Source organism: Lissotriton helveticus, chromosome 6 (genome assembly GCF_964261635.1).
Source record: "Lissotriton helveticus chromosome 6, aLisHel1.1, whole genome shotgun sequence".
Lineage (NCBI taxonomy): Eukaryota > Metazoa > Chordata > Amphibia > Caudata > Salamandridae > Lissotriton > Lissotriton helveticus.
In genome coordinates this window covers 2,028,391,091-2,028,414,102 of record NC_136067.1, presented here as the reverse complement: position 1 = coordinate 2,028,414,102, position 23,012 = coordinate 2,028,391,091, and the positions used below count along the sequence as shown (strand labels likewise).

The following is a 23,012-nucleotide window of genomic DNA, read 5'->3' as shown; positions in this document are numbered from 1 at the left end:
TAAAAACACCACATCCCCAAACAAAGAGCCGCAGTACACATTTTATAAGCTACAATAATTAAAACAGTTGAAAACGATCATATTAAATGTTTCTACTCCACTGAACCAGGTATTGCAGTCTCTTTAGGGATGTAGCACTTCCCCTCCCTGGAAAAACAATGTTGTTCAAAGAAAGAAGAAAAAAAGAAAATAGCGCTTTCACTGGCAAACTCTGTAAAGTTGTGCTAATGTGTGTGGGTGTAAATAACAATCTGGCCTGTCTGTTGACCACTCTGTATCGCTTTATTTAGGTATTCAATAATGTTTTCTCTCCGTCCCGAGGTTTTTCTTTGAAATTATAAAACGGTCAGCAAATGAGGACATTTCCAGCCAAAGTGTTCTTCCTATTTTGGATCCATTTCACAAGGAAACAAATAAAGACAAGGAGAGGCAAGAGAGAGAACGTAAAAGCCGTCTCTTGAAATCAGAACTTAACTAGGAGGGAGACAGACAGAACGAGATAGAGGAAAAAGAAAGAGAGAGGGGGAGGAGGGCCGCTGCCAGAGGCAGATCAGGAGAAGTTGACACTGTGCTTGCCTTCTCTGGGCATGAAGGAAAAGAGACAGAGTTTTTCTCCTTCTCTGCCCTGAGGACGCCAAGCTTTCTTGCAGCATAACAAAGGGCAGAGGGCGGGTGGCCTCTTTGACTCCTGGCAGGTAAGTGCAGGGCCATTAGGTAGCGCTTTCGCGCGCTAATGGCCCAGTGAATAACAGACGTGTGAGGGGAAATTCTTTTGTCCCCCGTGTCCCCCCACTTTAAAATCTGGGGGGGGATATATCCCCCGCGCCCCCCACGCTTCCTACACCCATGCATGCCATGTGTTAAGGAACGAACTACAGAACGGGCATATTTGAACTCCATGATGTAATGTCTTACTTCAGATCAACTATTAAATGTAGTAAAACAATAGCCTATCCTTTTATTTGAACAAGCCGTACATTTAATGCGTCCTCGACACCATGAAGTTACGATATACTTTAAGTACAGCAAGCTTAACATTATTCATGCAGGATTATTAACTACTCTGAACACTTGCATCAAACGCAGGGTTAACATAATTGACATGACAATACCTATATTCCCACTCAAGTCTAAAAGCAGCAACATAAGCTTCACAAAATTTGGTAAAACTAAAGGTAAAGAGGAAATGTAATGTGAGGTATTTTGGTTAAAAATGTAGGTAAAAGTAGGTGCATTTAACAAAGGTTTTGAGTCTACACTTAAGCAGAATATCAAAAGGGGGTACACTTGACAATGGCTCGAATTCAGATAATACTGGAAATTGAGTCCTTTCTTTCGAACACCAAGAACTAGAACATTAGTAACTCCTGGGAAAGAATATTTCCGAGTCTGCTCTTCTTGCCTTCAGAAAAAATGACCCAAGCCAAAATGTACCTAGCAGATCGTAAAGTAAGGAAATTCTTGAGCAATTTATTTCAAACAAGCACTGGTAAAGTCAAAGTGGCTTTTGTGTCAGAGAAGCACGTGTTATTCAGCAGTACGTGTTGCCAAAACCTGCCCAAAGAAGATCTTACAACGAAATATCTTGGACCACAGTGCCATAAATAGGCTGAGAGGCAGAAGAACTCTCAAAGTAGTATTATAAAATCGAGTCAGAAGGTAACGTTTGTACTTTAACTGGTGATCTTAAAAAGCACACACTGCAAAATATTAGTTAATTCTTTGCACAAAGGGATTGTGTTTTTGTTTCTCTTAAGCCTCTGTCCTAACAAGTTTCATTTACGGCATTTGATATAACTATTGGCTCAAAGTGAAAAAATGCATCCACGTGTGATCAATGAACAGTCTTTAACGCAGGCGAAAACATAGACACTGCACACACTTGCATGTAAATCCGCAAATAAAATGTTATCTTTACTGCACCGTAAATACATCAAAGAAAAGACGTTGGGTCTCATCAGCTGGGTCTTATTTACAAGCCACACCTTGTTTTTTTTGTGTGCAAATTCTCTGTACGAGTAATTGCAGTCATCCGTTTCTGTGTCCAAAACCTAAACTAAACTTTGATGAGAATGACAACGTTTTAAAAACTTGTTGCTTGACTAGCACAGGGCAGCCATGCTTTGACTGCACGGTCCCTGATGTTTGAGATGGGCTCCCTAAGGGCGAATCACAGTCTTTAAACAACCACACACAGGCAACCACACACACACACAACCACACACACAACCACACACACACACAACCACACACACACAACCACACACATACCCACAACCACACATAGACACAACCACACACATACCCACCACCACACACATACACACAACCACACACACAACCACACCCACAGCCACACACACACACACAACCACACACACAACCACACACACAACCACAACCACACATACAGCCACAACCATGCATACACAACCACACACACAACTACACACAACCACACACACACAACCACACACACACAACCACACACACAACCACACCGTCACCACACCCTCAGTGCACACTTTCACCAGGAACAGACACCATCAGTGGTCAGTGCACACTTTCACAGGGCACAAACACCACCAGCCGTCAGTGCACGCTTTCACCGGGCACAAACACCACCAGCCGTCAGTGCACGCTTTTACTGGGCACAAACATCACCAGCCATCAGTGCAAGCTTCCACCAGGCACACACACCACCAGCCATCAGTGCACACCTCCACCATGCACACACACCATCAGCCGACAGTGCACACTTCCACCAGGCACACACACACACCACCAGCTGTCAGTGCACGCTTTCACCAGGTACACACCACCAGCCAGCAGTGCATGCTTTCTCCAGGCACACACACCACCAGCGGGAAACATCCTTTACAACGCAACTTTTACCATGCAGTGCCTTTACGACGCAACTTTTACAACGCAAACCATTACAACGCATTGCGCTGGGGGGCGCTCTAGGATAGGGAATACGTTTAATTTACTGTCCAACACCTTCCCTAGTGTCCACGGGGACTGGAGTTGAATTAGTAAATTAAACTATTCACTATCCAGCACCCCAAAGCGCTATGCGTTGTAAAGGTTTGCGATGTAAAAACCGCATTGTAAAGGCATGTGATGTAAAAGCATTCGTTGTAATGTCATACATCCCCACCAGCCATCAGTGCACGCTTCCACCAGGCACACACACCACCAGATGGCAGTACACAGTTGCACGAGGAACACACACCACCAGCCATCAGTGCATACTTTCTACAGGCACACACACCACCAGCCATCAGTGCACACATCAATTGTTAAAACATCCACAATTAACAATTGTAGCGATCGCAGTATGGCACACTTTACTTTTAAACATATTCATCTAAAGCGAAGCATGCCACCATTGCTACAAAAATAAATAAAAAAAATTTTGGCCTACAATTTATAGACTTTTGTTGCAATTGGTGTTGCAATATTTAGTAATGCCAATAGCTCAAACTTAATTAATGCGAGACCTATTGCATTGCAAATGCTTGTTTTCTATTCTCTGCATCTTTACTCTGGCACCAGAAGGAGTCACTGGAAATCGTTTGTGAATTTCTATGCACCAGGCAGTGTTAAGCATGCGCCTAGAAACACACTGAGTGAATGTTGAAGCGCTTAGAGTTGCTTTCTGGCGAATGTTTTCTCACTCACTTTTTACTGTTTACTTCTGTTTGGGGAAGACGACAAGAGCCTTTGTATGATCTTTAATGGTAGATGTAAAAAAGTAATGTACCGCGTGTGTCCCCCTCCAAAAAGTCAGAACCGTCTGACTAGTCACAGAATAACAGACCCTCCCTGTCCTAGTACACACACGAGGGCTGCCCACGCCTATAAAGTTGAAGGATGACAGCACACTGAATGTTTATTTTACGAGGTTGTTTGGCCTTTTGGAGCAGAGTTTGAAAATAATCTTTTCTTCTGCAGTTTTCCCCTCACATGAAATGCATGCAGGCTATTTTTGTACGCACATGTGTGGATGTGGGAAGTGTGAAGTCGTCTGATGTGCCTGGTCTAGTCTTTGATGAATGTAAAGGTCTGCCCTTTCTGCTGCTCCCGCTAACATCTGCTTTCTTGATTTCCCAGGTGATATCTCTGGTCACCTTTGCCATCGGTGTCATTATCTGTCTGGGATTCATGGTAAATCGCTATAAAAGGTCAGAAGATTGGGATGAAGGAACGCCCTCTGGTAAGCGCTTTTAGAGTATCTCTTGCCTGTCCCCAGTGAATCCGTGTTAATGATTACCGGGGACTGCTCACCCCTTGCTGCCAGCCAGTGACTGAAAATGTGTTGACATCTGCTCACGACATACGTCTGACTACTGTTGCCTACATATTCAGTATATAACACCTGCATAAAGTCTGCATGTTCACACATACGTCAGGTCTGGAGGCTCATTGGACTAGAGTATCCACAACAGTATGCCCTCATGCAGGGATTCGGTTACAGTGCTAAGTGGCTCCAGGCAGAAATATGGCTTCATTAAGGCAGGGACAGTAGATCTATTTGAAGCGATGTGCGCGCTAATCAAAACGTGCAAACTCGCCACTGCGGGGAAGCGCAAAAAGCAATCTTCACCTCGTGTCGACGTGGGATTTCTGAGGCCTGCTTACGATCCCAGTTCATTTCTTTTGTTTGGCAGCTGCTGGAAACTGATCTCTTCGAGGCATCCGTGGCTTCCCTGTAAAGAGTTCCAGCTAGAGTGCGTTCTCATGCAAGTATACGCTGAGGTTGTCTTTAGTGCAACTCTCATAAACGTAATATAGACCCACCCTTCTGTGGCAAGTGATTTGTGGTGGAATTGTACCCAGTCCCATGATTCGGTGCTCACTCCAGCTGCAGGAGAAGTTGGTGGAAGGAGATAGACTGGCCTTCAATGTAGTTGGGGGTTCTCCATCAGGCACCACCCCTAAAGGCTGGCAGGTTTGAGGAGTCAGTTGTGTGCCAAGGTGTCTTCTGTCATGCAACTGACTCTATGCTAGTCTCAGTGTGGTAAATAAATAAATAATACCCTATTTTTGACTAGGCATATATCATAACAGATAGCTCAATAAATAAGAGTCAAGATTCGAGGTAGTAGGAGTTTGCAGGTTTAATACAGCATAAGGACAGGAACAGGACGACCTGCACAGGAATAGGATGACAGGGCCCTGCAGGGGAAAAGAGGCCCAGCAGCTGCTGGGGCTGGGTCTGGGATGAGCGCGCTAACGTTTAATAACAATACATGAACTTATATACATAACGCAAACACATAGCATTACATTGCAGTAGGCGTAGCAGTGGGTGGAGCAGAAGGCGTGACGCGTAGCAGTCGCGAAAGATAACAGTAAAAGTAGGTGTAACTGGGCGTATACATAGACATGTGGTGCAAACGTAACAGAATATGTCATGAAATGGGGCGGAAACATTGGAGGGGGCTACCTAAGGAGCCGGGACCTCTAACCTGGTGGTGCGCGCAAACTGGCAATGACGTATCACTAGGAGAAGCTGGGGGCTATGAACTCTGTGCTAGGAGCAGAGACTAAAGTCTGGAGGGTTGGAGCGACATGTACCTAAACCCTATCTAGTATCTGATGTTTAGAGAACATGTTGATATAAACTAGAAGTCATGAGGGGAAAAGCTAACTTGATTCTAAGACTGGACCATGCATTATTCTACATGTAGTGCGTGATGAAGAATATTAAATGACCAGTAAATACAGTATTTCTCTAACGTGGAGCCGCATAGGCTAGACAATGACGGAAACTATTGATGCAGTTCAGTAGCTTAGGAATGCAGAGAAGGAGGACTGAACTGATAACTGGAACTATAACATACTTTTGGCAGACTCAGAGGCAGAGCCGAGCTGCACCGGGCACTGCGAGGCAGGAGTAAGTGAAAGGTCGAGGATACAGGTGGGGGCTGTATCGCTCCTCAGCGAGGCTTCAGGAGACAGGAGCTGAATCTGATGTCCGGGCCCTTTTGAGGCCTAGAAACGGGGACTTTATAATGGAATAACGTGCACACTGAGAAACGTGGCAACGTAGCTTTACATAGGCCTGATATTCGTAGTATTCACGAGGACTGGAAACTGACATACTAGAGGTGGACACAACTGTAATTGCGTCATTAATCAGACATGGGGAATACATATGCATATTTAATCATGCACACATAACATATGATGGATGAGGCGTAGGGACACAGAACATGGCAAAATTTACTTTTCCACATTCCCTCCTTGTCACTACGTTTCCATCAGGAAACATCAATTTTCATGATACCGTCTATCATTTCATACAGTATCATTTGCTCGTCTCGAATTTTCTTGGAACGGGATTTAGAACGGGGCTTGGGACTAGGAATACAAGAGGTAGCACAAATGCCGCAAATCGCAGGGCCACATTGTATACAGAGGCAGCAGCTGAATATGATCGCTACTGCAATACCTAGAAAGGACAGGACTTTCCATCCCCATGCGGAAATTATATTCCAGAACCAACCGGACCATGTCCAGGTGCCTGGATCTTGGTGTAACAGATGGGCAATTTTATGGAGTCTGGTTATAGCTGAATAAACAGACGGCGCGTTATTTGGAATGAAAATGCAGCAACTAGATCCGATGACTCTACAGGCCCCGCCCCTATCGGCCAGTATGACGTCAAGGACGAGACGATTCTGTAAAACGACAATTCTCATAAAGGATTGCTCTTCAGTTAAGTTACCTAGAGCGGAGGCAGTCTCATCTACTACTGCTTCAAGGGTTCTTGTTAATCTACGGATTAGCTTACTATTTACAACTGTACCTAAATAAGGGAACACACCTTTATCTATATCAATGAATTGTTCTGCAGCAGTTTCTGTATAATCGACAATCGGGAGATTTCTCTTGTGTCTAGTATGTACTAGGAAGGAATTCCTATGGTAGTCAGGTGGGGCTAGAAAAACAGGTGGCAGTAGGAAGGCAATGTAACAGGTTCCCTCCCAATCGAGGGGCAGACGGACATATGCGGTCTGACCACAAACAAAATAAGAATGACGTGAAGCTTTAAAAATAGATTTCCCACTGTCACTATACTTGACAATAGTAGTACATTCACTATGTCCTACATGTACAGAACCCTTATTTCGGACACATAATTCGCCTTTGACTGGTAGTACTGAAATAGCAGGTAAGTCTGGAGTAGTATCAGACTGAACATTCAGGACCATAAAATTCGACGAATAATTACCTAAATTATATACTTCATTTTCTAGATCTAAACCTGTTCTGTGGGGGAGACCTTGCTTGTCTGGGAAACATGTACTGTTAAGAAAAGACATATCTGTTGAGGATGACGTTAACGTGGACCATGCTCCACACGAACCATTATGTGAGAATGGATAAGGAAAAAGTGGCAGAACTCCCTTCGGTGTCTGGAAAGGGGGGAGTCGACCACACACCCAACAATTAGTGGCATTGCTGGTCTGGTGTGAGTAATGTAACATACGGATAAATGAATTATTACGCATAGCGAGGCGGTAGGAATATTCGTGAGGAGGCAGATCACTAAACGTGTGCTCTGCTGTAGCATTAGCAGACTTATTTACATGAAGAACTGGAAAATACAGGAAAAATGCGTAACTAGTGCAAGAAATCATTATGCTGATGAATAATATGAAACTTAGAAAAACGATACATTGAATTGAGTTTTGACTAACTCTCTCACTATGGGGGTCTATTTTATACATGTCAGAAACAGTCTAACCGTTTCACCTAGGGGAGGACTTATACAATCAAACTGACTGACTTATTTTACTAGACCGTAGTTTTTGCTTATACTCCTGCTGCGGAGTTTTCTCTAACAGGGGAGGGGTTGTATCAATGTCATTTGCGGGACAGTCCTTAGGAACAATGTTTTGGCAGTCCTTCGAATCCTGGGAAATGTTTTTAGAGACGGGTTTCAGTCCTTTAAAAAGTTTAACGTGAGAAAGGTGTATCCATCCTTTTCGGCCTTCCAACTTCACGGCTGTACGGGTGGTGAGGAGGACCTGACGGGGCTCCTTCCATCGAGGCTCCAGCGGACTTGATCTGTCAAAGTTCCGGACCATCACCATAGATCCTGGAACGATTTCATGCGGTGCCACCTCGGTATTGTCTGGAAATGCGGCGGCAACCTGTGAACGACATGAGTTGAGGGCAGACATCAAGGAAGCTAGGTAATCTGTCAGCATATTACATGAAACATCGGTAATACTTCGGGGTCTAGGAGTACCCCACATGTTTGGGGGGCGGCCGAATACGACCTCATACGGGGACAGACCTGATCTGGAATGTGCGACCATGCGCATATAAAACAAAGCGACTGGCAGAGCTACTAGCCAGTCCACACCCTTATCTTTACAGACTTTTGCAATACGGATTTTCAGAGTCTGATTATGTCTCTCAACGAGACCGGCTGCTTCAGGATGGCGTACACAATGAAACTTCCACTGGTACCCTAACAACAGGGAAACGTGCTTCATTAATTCAGATGAGAATGGCTGACCGTTATCAGAATATACGACTCTAGGGAGTCCATATCGAGGGAAAAACTCACGAACCAACTGCTTGGCAGTGGTCGCGGCTGTGTAATCTGGGACTGGATATGCTTCTGTCCATCTGGACAAAGCGCATACAACTACAAGGACATACTTGAAACCTCGACATCGCTCCATCTGAATATAATCCATCTGGAGGACTTCAAAAGGGTGGTCAGGAGGCTGGAAACCACCTTGTTCCACCGGGACACTTTTACCTGGATTAAACTGACAACATATCATACAGGTACGGACTTTCTGCTTGGCTGCAGCTCGTAAATGCTTGTTGAACCAAATGTTCTGGATACTGTCTAACATAGCTTTTTCTCCTAAATGTGCTGGACTATGTGCGGTATTGATGATGACTTGAACCATAGAGTCGGGGAGAAACCATGTGGCTCTACCCTTCGTTAACCATCCTTGATCTGTCTGGACCCCTCCTTGTTCGGACCATTTCTTGATTTCTTCGGGAGTAGCATGTAACTGGATATCTATGACATCTTGAGTAGGGTCCTTAACTGTCATGCATGTAATCGGATCTGGAGTATGTGTCAGGTTAACTGGAATGTCTAGAGTCTGTGCTGTAAGCTTGGCTGTGCGATCTGCTAGATCGTTACCTTGGGAAATAATGTCAGTAACTTTCGTATGTGCTTTGCATTTCATGATAGCGATGGATGTCGGTAAATGTATTGCATCTAACAGAGCTTGAATGAGGAGACCATGCTGAATCTTGGTTCCATGAGAAGTCATGAAACCTCTCTCCTGCCAGAGCACTCCGAAGTCGTGTACAACTCCAAATGCGTAACGTGAATCTGTGTAAACATTAACTTTCAGGTTCTTGGCGTGTATACAGGCTTGTGTCAGAGCAACTAGCTCTGCTGCTTGAGCGGACAGGGTATCAATACGGTGTGTTTCAATAACCTCGGTGTCAGTAGTCACTGCATACGCGGCGACTAGTTCTCCTGTACTAGTTCTCATAGATGAACCATCCACATAAAGTGTCAGGTCAGGATCTGATAACGGAATGTCTGTCAGGTCTTGTCTTGGCTTTGTCGTAATGCTAACTACTTCCACACAATCGTGTGTGGCAGAATTTGAACTAACTGATGGTAACAGTGTAGCAGGATTCAGAACGTTGCAGCGTCTGATTTCTATGTGTGGCTGGAACAGTGTCAATTCATAACCTGTTAAACGTGCAATTGTCAAGTGCTGAGTTTGTGTTCGGTTTAAAAGAACTTCCACGGAATGTGGGACTTGTACTGTCAGGGTATGTCCTAGAACTATGGAATCACTTTGTCTGATAGCTAGTGCTGTGGCTGCAACTGACTTGAGGCACGCAGGCAACGCCTGGGCGACTGGATCTAGTGTGCTAGAAAAATAAGCACAGGGCTTGTATTGTCCTGCTTGATCTTGTGTAAGAACAGATAATGCTGTACCTTCACGTTCAGTAACGAAAAGTGTAAAAGGCTTACTGTAGTTCGGTGTAGCTAGAACTGGAGCTTGGCATAAGGCTTTCTTTAACTCGTTGAAACTAAGTGTATGTTCAGATGTCCAAGGGAGGACAGTCGATACAGCTGCCTCCTGTGTCGTTAACTGTATCAGTGGCTTGGCTAGAAATGCATACTGGGGAATCCATTGTCGGCAATAAGAAGTAAGGCCGATAAAGGCACGTACCTCCTTCTGGGTTCTGGGCTGGGGAAGACTCGCTATCAACTGGATACGGTCTGGTGTCAACTGCCTACCCCTCTTGGACAGCAAGTGTCCTAAGTAGACCACTTGCTGGACACAGAATTGAAGCTTCGAAGGGGACACCTTGTGCCCCATCTCGGCTAGAAAATACAGAACTGTAAGGGATGCTCGCTCGCAGTCACGTTCAGAACGGGCTGTGATCAGGAGATCATCGACATACTGGAGCAGGGCAGTGTCAGTTGGCATGTGAATATTATCTAGTTGTCTCTTAAGTGCTTGACTGTAAATACTAGGGCTTTCTGTGAAACCTTGAGGAGCGCGTGTGAACATATAGCTCCTTCCATTTAAACAAAATCCGAAAAGAAACTGGCTGTCTGGATGAATTGGAACACTAAAAAATGCATTCTTGAGGTCTATTACTGTAAAGAACGTGGCTTCGGAATCAATGGCTGTCAATAGGGAAGAGATATCTGGAACAACTGGGTACTGCGGAATAATACATTTATTAAGCTCTCGTAAATCAATCACTAATCGATACACTGGGGGTGCATTTGGATCAGTACGTTTCATGACTGGAATGATCGGAGAATTACATACATTGGAGTCAGTTTCTACAACTACTCCTTGAGCGATGAGCTCGTCAATAATTTTGGATAAGGCTGCTACAGCCTCGGGTGGCAATCTGTACTGCCTGATTCGGGGTAACACTACACCTGGCTTGAGAGTCACACGATGGGGTGTGATTTGCATGTAACCTACATCAGTTGGACCTTGCGCCCATAAGTGCTGCGGAACATTAGACAGTCTTGAATCAAAATCTCGTAATACATAGTGACCCTTAAAGTCACGTAGGAACAGACGTATTCCCTCTGGGGAACAGCATATAACTGCACCTAATTCTTTCAGTGTCTTAATGCCTAATAGATTTTCTGGACATGACTTAGTAAGTAACAGATCAGTAGTACGGGACAATGGACCTACTTCTAGAGTAACTGGCTTTGAGATCTCGTTTACAATAGGTTTTCCTGAAAATCCAAGGGAAACATTTCTTGAGCCTGAGAGCGGAGCCCCTGGAACTTCGGCATGACCAATTGTGGTCCTACTTGCCCCTGTATCAATCAAAAACTTTCTGTCTTTCCCTAATACTTGACTGTGAACATAGGGACCTTCTTGATCTACAGGAATCTCGATGAGAGGCAAGCCTACCTCCCTCTCTAGGCTGTTTCATGAATATGGCTGGTACTCTGGATACTCAGACTGTGCATACTGGTACATCTGCGATGTAACATGCTGTGTTGCAGCAATAGGCTGCGGTGCTGTAACTGTCTGTGGTGCATTCTGTGACTGAGGAGTCTGTGAAACTTGTTCTTGTCTAGGCGGACGTGGTCTTTCTTTTGTCTTACCAGTAGCTATGTTGTGTTTCAGAACTGCACACTCGTTTATAAAATGACCTGGCTGTTTGCAATAATTGCAGTTCCCTTTAACGGGAGCTGCAGGATGACTGGCTTGATTCGGACCCCTCTTCTGACTGTCTTGAGGAACAGATTGTGCAACTAGCACTTTCATTTTCGTGTCTTTCATACGTTTTCTTTCGTGTTCTTGCTCTTCCCTGATTCTATTCTGGTGATACTGGAGCATCTGGAGCATCTGGGACGGAGTATTAGCTTGCCAGGTGCTTTCGACTTTCAAGACTCGATTTTTAATTTGTGGACTTGAATTCTCGACTAATTTAGTAACAAAAAGGTGAGGATATGACTCACTACTTGTCTTGAGGCCACTGTTGATACTGAAACATTTTTCAAACCTAGAATAAAAATCACTAATATCTTCATCTTGCTTCTGTTTACAGGCTGAGATTGCATCCCAGTCTTCTTTTCTAGTTGTCAATAATCTGGGTAAAACTTGAATCAATAATTCTGGTAATTCTTTACATTTATCTCCAAGACCGGTACCTGGTACTCGTGCCTTGTCTTCAGCTTCTAGAGCTGCCCAATCGATCTTTTTCTCTCCCACCTCCCATTCTTTTTCCTTTAACTTTTCATACACCCCTGCGGGCAACAGGACCTTTAACATTTTAATGATATCTGGGTAAGTGTATTCTCCCATACGGAGCATGTCTTTTAATTCTCTATGGAACCCTGCTGGATCTTTGTCATGACAGGGAATTAATTTCTTCATCTCAAGGAGTTCCATCTTTGTTATCGGAGTGTATACAAACACTCGTTGCATTTCGCCACCCGTTCCTTTAACTGGGTGGACTTCTCGTAACGGATTCTGTCTGTCTATGTAGAATGATTTACTTTCTGGGGGTGAGACATGAACAAAATGCGGGTTCAGAAACGTTCTATATTTGTGGCGCTGTTCTAGAATGACACTAATTAAATCGGTACCTAGACCTCTCCATTTATACTGGAGTAACTCGTTCAGGATATCATGTAACGGACCTGGATCAGAGTGTTGACCCTCATACAAAGTAATGAGGTGCTGAATCATATACATACCCACCAGTCGCTGCTCGGCTGGGGGCATTTTCAGAAACATTTGTGCCACTATTTCGTCTGGAAAAGTGGTAGAATCAGTAATCCATCGGACTGCTGATCGGGCTATTTCTTGTTCATGCATGGTACTTAATTCACTATAACCGATTCGTGATTTCAGAATGTGATCGGTAGCTTGAAATACTTGTTCTAGGGAACCTTGTTCTGGTGCTGGATGATGGAAAATAGACTTGTGTTCTAGACGTAAATGGCGATCTGGAAATCTAGATTTTCCTACATACGCTATTCTGGCAGTATTCTCGTCGTCTTCCTCTTCAGGGTCAGAGGTACTTTCTTTCTCGCTTACTTGTGCTGCTTTACGCTGTTCGTGTATCTTTATTATCTCTCTACGGATTTTCTCGTACATACTTTCCATGGCACCAATGGTATTGTGCTTTCCTTCGGCTATGTTATCACTCCACCTTGTTAGAGTTTTCATTTCGGCTGGATCTTTAGACGGGTTATCTTGTTCTCTTATTAGACAGTTAATTAAAAACTTTAATATCATACGCTGGATCTCGGCTTTCCTTTGAGACATGGCATCACTAATACTTTCTGGATCATCCCCTGTACGGATGAAACGATATATTCTGTCTAGATCTTCTTTCATATTGGGTAGGGTGACTAGATACTCGGTTACTCTCCTTACGCGTACGGAATATAAAACCATATTAAACTCGCCTGGAACTGGGTCATAGACACATTCGCCAAGGGTTTGCCTGATCTCTGTAACAGACTTATTACTCTTAGGAGTACGCTGTGATGCTTGTGCATGTAATTCGAGTGCTGATAAACGCTTGTATGGCGGCGGGGTTTGAGGAAGACCTCCTCCTGCGGCCCCTAAACTGGAATCATCAACTGATGCTTTTCGTCCTGGCAGGGTCGGTAATTGTAACGTGGGCTGGACTTGCATGGCGGGCTGACCCGGGGGGGCTGTTAAGGGCACCCCGGTGTCTGGAGGAGCAGGAATTACCTGATTTACAGGGACTGGCGGAGCGCGAACAGGATTTGCATATTCTGGGACTGTGTCGTCCAGATAGGATGAAATAAAAATATCAGCTGCGGTCGGTTTGTGACGTAGCTTGGTCGGAACTAATGGTGGCGGGAAATTACTGGATGCCTCCGGGGTCGCTTTTGGCAAGCCCTCGGCAAGAAGAGGATACATACCCTTAATGAGGGCATGCCTCTGTCTGTCTGACTGTTCGGCTTTGACTCGTTCACCTATCTCGATTAATTCTCTTTCTTGGGCTCGTTCTTGGGATTCTCTACTTAGTTCTGACTTTCTGATTTCTTTTTCGGTTCTTTTATGAGCTTCTTTACGCCATAACTCGATGGCATCTTTCTGTGACTGTCTGGCTTTCTTTTTCCATAATGCTTCTTCTACTCGCATGATGCATTCGGCATCCCATGTACCCGATACGGGCCATCTATACTTTTCTTCTAACTGTTTGGTATAATCTACCCATAAATCTAGATACAATATGGCGCTTATGCCATGTTTCTGATACATAAAATGACCTGGACTGTCCCTAGGCGGAACAGGAACTGCTTCTTCTAACAAACCCTTTCTAGTTTTTAACTGACGTAATCTCGAAAAGAGAGACATTGTAAACTTGAATCGGAACACAATACAATAGACAAGGAACAATAACAATTGGGAAAACAATTCAGGCATACCACGACATTGGAAATACATTGAACAACATCATAACATAACAGTTCGGACAGAATATTACCTGGAATACTGAGAACAGAAACAGAACAGAATTTCTCGAGAACGGAACAGACTAGAGTTACTGGATGCACTGCTGAAACAGTACGGAACATACCGGTCCCATAAAGGGACGCATCAAGACCCGTATCCACCTAGGTGAACACTTCGTTTGTGAGTCTGGGTACCACCAACCCACGGACCAGGAGTCAATTTAGACTGACCCTGTCTAGATACTACCCCAGTAATGGTACTCACCGGGCAGCAAGAACGGACAACCTCGGACTGGACTGGACTGCTACGACGACGACGGACTTCGGACTTCAGTTACGGGTGGGCCTCCGGATACCTCGGACCTTGGACTCTCGGCTTGGGCTCTGGTCGGGACTCGCCGCGTTCCTCCACCGTCTCGTTTGGATGCTGGACCGCCTCCTCCGTCTCCTCCGTGGGCCTGAGGGATACTTGAAGCAGAAATATCTGCCGGTGCACGGTATGGTTCCGTCACGGCTGCAGAGGGTCAGGGGGTCGGCGTGGCTTCACCGACGCGTGGGGAAAGGGCAAGTTCCTATTCGGGCGCCATTCTGTGGTAAATAAATAAATAATACCCTATTTTTGACTAGGCATATATCATAACAGATAGCTCAATAAATAAGAGTCAAGATTCGAGGTAGTAGGAGTTTGCAGGTTTAATACAGCATAAGGACAGGAACAGGACGACCTGCACAGGAATAGGATGACAGGGCCCTGCAGGGGAAAAGAGGCCCAGCAGCTGCTGGGGCTGGGTCTGGGATGAGCGCGCTAACGTTTAATAACAATACATGAACTTATATACATAACGCAAACACATAGCATTACATTGCAGTAGGCGTAGCAGTGGGTGGAGCAGAAGGCGTGACGCATAGCAGTCGCGAAAGATAACAGTAAAAGTAGGTGTAACTGGGCGTATACATAGACATGTGGTGCAAACGTAACAGAATATGTCATGAAATGGGGCGGAAACATTGGAGGGGGCTACCTAAGGAGCCGGGACCTCTAACCTGGTGGTGCGCGCAAACTGGCAATGACGTATCACTAGGAGAAGCTGGGGGCTATGAACTCTGTGCTAGGAGCAGAGACTAAAGTCTGGAGGGTTGGAGCGACATGTACCTAAACCCTATCTAGTATCTGATGTTTAGAGAACATGTTGATATAAACTAGAAGTCATGAGGGGAAAAGCTAACTTGATTCTAAGACTGGACCATGCATTATTCTACATGTAGTGCGTGATGAAGAATATTAAATGACCAGTAAATACAGTATTTCTCTAACGTGGAGCCGCATAGGCTAGACAATGACGGAAACTATTGATGCAGTTCAGTAGCTTAGGAATGCAGAGAAGGAGGACTGAACTGATAACTGGAACTATAACATACTTTTGGCAGACTCAGAGGCAGAGCCGAGCTGCACCGGGCACTGCGAGGCAGGAAGTAAGTGAAAGGTCGAGGATACAGGTGGGGGCTGTATCGCTCCTCAGCGAGGCTTCAGGAGACAGGAGCTGAATCTGATGTCCGGGCCCTTTTGAGGCCTAGAAACGGGGACTTTATAATGGAATAACGTGCACACTGAGAAACGTGGCAACGTAGCTTTACATAGGCCTGATATTCGTAGTATTCACGAGGACTGGAAACTGACATACTAGAGGTGGACACAACTGTAATTGCGTCATTAATCAGACATGGGGAATACATATGCATATTTAATCATGCACACATAACATATGATGGATGAGGCGTAGGGACACAGAACATGGCAAAATTTACTTTTCCACATCAGATGCACTGGCCTGGTGGGGCATCCCCAGGTATTGGAGTCCCAAAGACACGCATGACCGTGACCCAGCCATGCTGTCCTTTCAGAATAATGGGGTTGGCTTGTGGTGACCTTGAATGCAGGTCCTGGCCTCCTCCCACCTGTAGACATACATGGTTTTGAATCGTGCATTGAAAGTCGCTAGGTGTTGAACCCATCACCAGATCAATTCGATAGCTTCTACTAAATCTACATGCTGGAGTCCATAAATATTTGTGCATATAAAAAAGCTATGTGTGCATGAAAAGCTACGGTTCCATGAAGGCCCCCCAAAGACATGCCTGGCCTATTTAAACTCACCGAAAGTTTTTTTGCAAGCCATGGCTTCTCTGACACGGGCCCTTGACTCCTGCGACCTCAGGCTCAAACCAGTCAATCCTTAGCAGCTTTTTCACAAGCTGCCTGTATCTTGGAGACCACTGCATAGGCTCTACACTGTTGACCATCTACATTCCTCTTTTCCTAAAATCTAAGAACTAGAGTACATAAATTGCACCGGTGGCACACCTGTTTAGTGGTAAATGGTGTACAGGTGGTGTTGTGTCCCCAATTTGTGCTACGTCAAACATGTCACAGAATTATCAATGATATATTTTGCATATAAAGGCTTTTTCATAAAGTTAATGCTCTTGATAAAGTATGATTCTGAAAAACATGGTACTTGGGTATACATTTTGTTACTTTTGTGCCGACCTCCAGCTCTTTTCACAAATGAAAAACAGACATGCCTGTAGTGTTGGGTTTTGGTGCTGAATCCATTTCCCACAGATGTGACAGGTGACATTCATGAGGTATTCTGGAGAGCTGTGATTCTGAGTGGTGCTGTTGAGTCGGATTGCAGAGTTGGGCTTCTAAGTCGAGTTGCTGAACTTTGCCGGAGTTGGGTTGCTGAGTTGTGTCAGGTTCATTAGAAGTTTCCATGAGTTGTGTTGAAGAGCTGTGGTGCCAAGTAACTACTCTGAGGTGTGTTGCTGAAACATTTTACCAAATGATGTTGCTAAGTTGTGTTGTATGCACTCCTCTAGTCACCGAGCCAGTCGCATGTCCTTATGCCAAAACCCAAGCCCTTATACATTCACTATGCACTCTACTTGCGGTACTCTAATCATCCAGTCACTACCCATGTACTCATGCAATGACCCAGGCACTAACTCATGCACTTCTACAATCCCTGAAGCACTACCTATACAGTTCAGTAATCTCCCTGTTACTACCTATGCACGCCTCCAATCGTCTAGCCAGTCCCTTGTCCTTATCCAATCTCTGCAGCAAAACCCAAGCACTTATAAATTCACCATGCACTCTCCTTGCCGTACTCTAATCATCCAATCAGTACCCATGTAGTCATGCAATGACAAAGGCACTTACTCATTCACTTCTCCTGTCCCTTGAGCACTACCTATACAGTTCAGTTATCTCCCTGTTACTACATATGCACTTCTCCAATCACCTAGCCAGTCCCATGTCCTTATCCAATCACTGTGCCAAAACCCAAGCACTTATAAATTCACCATGCACTCTCCTTGCAGTACTCTAATCATCCAGTCAGTACCCATGTAGTCATGCAATGACCTAGCACTGACTCATGCACTTCTACAGTCCCTTGGGCACTCCCTATACAGTTCATTAATCTCCCTATTACTACCTATGCACTCCTTCAATCACCTACCCAGTCCCATGTCCTTATGCAATCACTGTGCTAAAACCTAAGCACTTACATAAATTCACTCAGGCACTCTCCTTGCAGCACTCTAATCATTTAAGCTGTACCCATGTACTCATGCAATGACCCAGGCACTAACTCATGCACTTCTACACTCCCTAGAGCACTGCCTATACAGTTCCGTAATCTCCCTGTTACTACCTCTGCACTCCTCTAATCACCTAGCTAGTCGCATGTCCTTATCTAATCACTGCGCCAAAACCCAAGGACTTATAAGTTCACCATGCACTATCCTGGTAGTACTCTAATCATCCAGTCACTACCCATGTGGTCATGCAATGACCCAGGAACTAACTCATGTAGTTCTACAATCCCTGGAGCACTACCTATATAGTTCAATAATCTCCCTGTTACTACCTATGCACTCCTCCAATCACCTAGCCAGTCCCATGTCCTTATCCAATCACTGCTCCAAATCCCAATTTCACCATGCACTCTCCTTGCAGTACTCTAATCATCTAGTCAGTACCCATGTACTCATGTGATGACCCAGGCACTAACTCATGGCAAATACAGAGGAGGTCATGCTAATCACAGGGGTACCCCAACGCATAGTGTTCCCTAGTGTATGCAGGTGTTTTCACTGTATTCTAAGTGTCTTTTAGCATAGCATTCGCTCTAGGCCTGGTTAGTCAGAGTCAGTTACTACCAGTACCCGTCAGCAAAACGTTAGGGGCACAGGAGGACTTTCTGCTCCTCTGTTGGTTCTTCTTGCACTTTTCTTCGTCTTTCTGGACTTCTGTTTCCTCTTTCTGCATTTGTCTTGCTTCTTTCTGCGCTTTTCTTCCTCTTTCTTCACATGTCCTACCTTTGTAGGCATAGTTAGAAATTTGCATTTAAAAAACCTTAGAAATTCACTGAAAAGACCATAGGTTTCAGGAACGTTATAGTTAGAAATTAGCATTTAAAAAAACCTTAGAAATTCACTGAATAAAACACAGGGTTCAGGGACGTTACAGTTAGTTGGACAATTCACTCATACAAAACCAGAGAAATGTGGCCGTTATTGTTAGTTCAACTAACTATAACTCACGTCCCGACAATACACTGGGAATGACGTCACATAGTAAATCATTCATGAGATGGAGAGTGACATCACTGATGACATCTCAAATGACTTCATTGATGACATCATCCACGTGATAATCTGATGCACCTCCTCATACCCTAATATAATCTTTGATACACCCACTCTAAAATACAGACTAAGATTTTCAAAACCATAGACACACCAATAACAGTGAGTACCTATCCACTCACTAATACCTAGGTCTACACACATACACTCATTCACCCATACAATCACTCATACATGCAGTCAACCATCAATACGGCATTATCATATGTACTCACATATCTATACAGACACTCGCACCCCGCCAGTCAACCTTAGAGTTACTCATACACCTAGTCAGTCATGCAAAGAATCAATCACACTCCCATTTACTCACCTATACAGTTATACACACACCACCTCACTTATTCAAACATATACTAACACATACTTAAATTCTTATACAATAACTAATACAAGCACACACTGATCCATACAGCCACTCTCACAATAACTCATTATACAACCCAACACTCACATATACTGCCTTTCACATATGCAGCTACTCACACATGTACCACTGAGGTATCCATTCACTCACCAACATACCCATGCACTCACCCACTCATACAGCCCTTCACAGATGCTCTTTTGAACCCATACACTCTGTGAATCATCCACTCACACATCTATGCACAGACTCACACCCCTCCACCCACACACACAGACAATCAGGCATCCATACAGATACTCAGACAACCAATCAATAACCAACAGTACCGGTCGGCAGTAGGAGTTTCTGCAGGGCAGTGACATGGGCAGGGGGAGGGGCAGGGTGGGGGTAGTAATGTATGGATTACGGAGTTTTACAGGTAAGTAAACATTTAAATACATAAAACGAATTTCGTTGCGCGCACTGCATCACATTTGGTGATGCAGGGCGCAACAAAATTTGTTTTATTTATTTAAATGTTTACTTACCTGTAAAACTCCGTAATCCATACATTACTACCCCCCACCCTGCCCCTCCCCCTGCCCACGTCACCGCCCTGCAGAAACTCCTACTGCCGACTGCTACTGATAACCAATATAGATCCTCATTTAGCTACTCACCAACCCATGCAACCGCTTACTCACCAACTGACAAACTAAACTGTGTGAATGTCTGTATCATTCACTAACCCATGCATTCAGTAAGACACATTTAATCACTCACTTTCATGCACCTACTAAATTATCCATCCAGACACTAAGACACCCACACATTCTTCAGTACACCCTGGCATATATATTAAACATATTTAAGCTTTATTGAAACATACAGTCACTGGATGATGCCATCAGTGATGTCATCAGTGATGTCATAAGATGTCATCAGGGATGTCACTGACCATGTCATGAATGATGTAATATGTGACGTCATCAGCAGTGCATGGCTCGAGTTACAGTTAGCTGAACTAACTATAACGGCCGAATTTCTCTGGTTTTGTACGAGTGAAATGTCCAACTAACTATAAAATCTCTGACACCTGTGTTTTTCCATTGAATTTCTATGGGTTTTTTAAATACTAATTTCTAACTATAACGTCCCTGAAACCTATGTTTTTTTTCAGTGAATATATATATATATATATATATATATATATATATATATATATATATATATATATATATATATATATATATATATATATATATATATATATATATATATATATATATATATATATATATATATATATTACCTACTGGCGGTCGCCTGTAGGTATATATAGTTAGGATTTTTTCTCTATGGGATTTTTGAAAATTCTATGTCTAATAACTTTGGCGTTTGTGGACGGAATTGGCTGAAATTTTCAGGAAAATGGAACATTTTGTTTCTGAGCAGCCACTGAAAATTTGGGGGGGGGTTTGTCAAGGGGGGGCTGAGAAAAAAGGGGGGTCCCAAAACGTGTTTTTAACATTGAGTTTTCCATAGGGCGGTTGGCCTCACTTTTAGCCCGAACGGCTGAATGGATTTGCACGAAACTTGGCAAAATTGTAGGGACTGGTAGCCCGATGTGCCGTTGCTAGGTCTCAATATATGTGCTCCAGTGGATTTTGAGAAATTAACGTTCAAAAAAAGATATATATCTGTAACAGCGGAACGGGCAGCGCTCCAGTTCGCGTACTTTTCGCGTTACGGAGCTTTGTGAAGCGAAGCTGATTGGTTCTCCGGCGTCTGTAAACATTCCAAACAGTCCGTAGCAGCCGCCATCTTGTCTCTCGGTAGGATCGAGAGACAAGAGGAGGCCAAAGCGAAGGGGCAAATGACCATAAGGGGGCATAGTAGATCCTCCCTGACCCCCTAGGTTTGATGTGGAGGTTTTAAAAGGGCCCCGCGGGGCAAAAAAAAAAAATAATAATAATAATCGAACGGCTGAATGGATTTGCACGAAACTTGGCAAAATATTAGGGACTGGTAGCCCGATGTGCCTTTGCTAGGTCTCAATATATGTGCTCCAGTGGATTTTGAGAAATTAACGTTCAAAAAAAGATATATATCTGTAACAGCGCTCCGCTTCGCGTACTTTTCGCGTTACGGAGCTTTGCGAAGCTGATTGGTTCTCCGGCGTCTGTAAACATTCCAAACAGTCCGTAGCGGCCGCCATCTTGTCTCTCGGTAGGATCGAGAGACAAGAGGAGGCCAAAGCGAAGGGGCAAATGACCATAAGGGGGCATAGTAGATTCTCCCTGACCTCTTAGGTTTGATGTACCATTTTGCCAAGTTTGGTGTAATTCCGTTCAGCCATTCAGGCTGTAGACGTATCTAAATGTCCTATGGAAAATTGCATGGGGAAAACACATTTGAAAGTGTTGAAATTTAGAACCAATTAAAATGTTACTTTGGTTTTGTATTTGTGTGTGATGAAAGTTAATTGGTTATGTATATATCTAAAATGAGAGGAAACCACAGCCATTTTGTGATACTACTGTCTGAGGTATATTTGTGAGGAATTTTTGGTGCTCAATTTCTGGTGTTTGATTTACACAGTACTAACACTTCTCCTACTTTTAAAAAGGTGAGTTGTTAATTTGTAAGGGGAACTATGTTGTACACTTTAAGATAATTTGAAAAATGTTTTCTGTTATTTATTTACAGTCCTTCTGTTATACTAAATACTTGATAAAGTTAGTTTTATATTATGTATTACTAAAAACGATAAATGAAAGTGATTATTTTTTTCTGCAATTTACAGCAAGCAATTTCAAAATAAAATGGCTCACAATGAAGAGACCGTGGCAATTTCTTTTGAATTATCCACTACATTGATTGAAATTGACAGCACCAATAATGAAATATTCTCACAAGGAGGAGATGACTTGAATGATTTTTTTGATCAATCTCTTGATGGCGAATTTATCGAATGTTTGGAGACCATAGAGTTACAAGAATCATCATTGCAGACTTTTCATGAGGAGATTCCTGATGAGATGAATGAAGAGGAAATTCCTGATGAGGACATGTTACTAGTTCTTTCAAATTTTGAAAATTCAGAAGAATAAATTTATATTTAGAAATCAAAAATTGTTTGAGACATTATTCATTTTTATTTTTAATTTATGAGGTTGTAGCGAAGTGATTGTAGTATAAAATGAGACTTATAGTATAGAGTGCAACATTTTTATGTTACATGGTAAGTTTACTCATATTTACTTTCCTTCTCCCACTATATTATCTCCAATGTGTATTTGACATCTCTTCTTCATCTCCGGCCTCCTTTCTCTCACTGTCTGTGTCTGATGCATCTTATCGCTGCCATTTTGTGTAATTACAGAAGAGAGTAAAATAAAATAGTTCGGAACGTGAAAAGGGGGCAAAGTAGAGTACCCCTCACCC

At 43.6% G+C, this 23,012-nt stretch overlaps 1 protein-coding gene across 3 annotated transcripts in view; it reads left to right on the top strand.

Moving 5' to 3' along the window:
* LOC144763948 (interferon-induced very large GTPase 1-like) overlaps positions 1–23,012 on the top strand; it is a 317,067-nt gene that overhangs the window by 125,525 nt on the left and 168,530 nt on the right. For all 3 annotated transcript variants that reach the window (XM_078649999.1, XM_078650000.1, XM_078649998.1), the window contains one exon: positions 4,117–4,219. In XM_078649999.1, the coding sequence (XP_078506125.1) occupies positions 4,117–4,219 (103 nt within the window). The remainder of the gene's footprint in view (positions 1–4,116; positions 4,220–23,012) is intronic.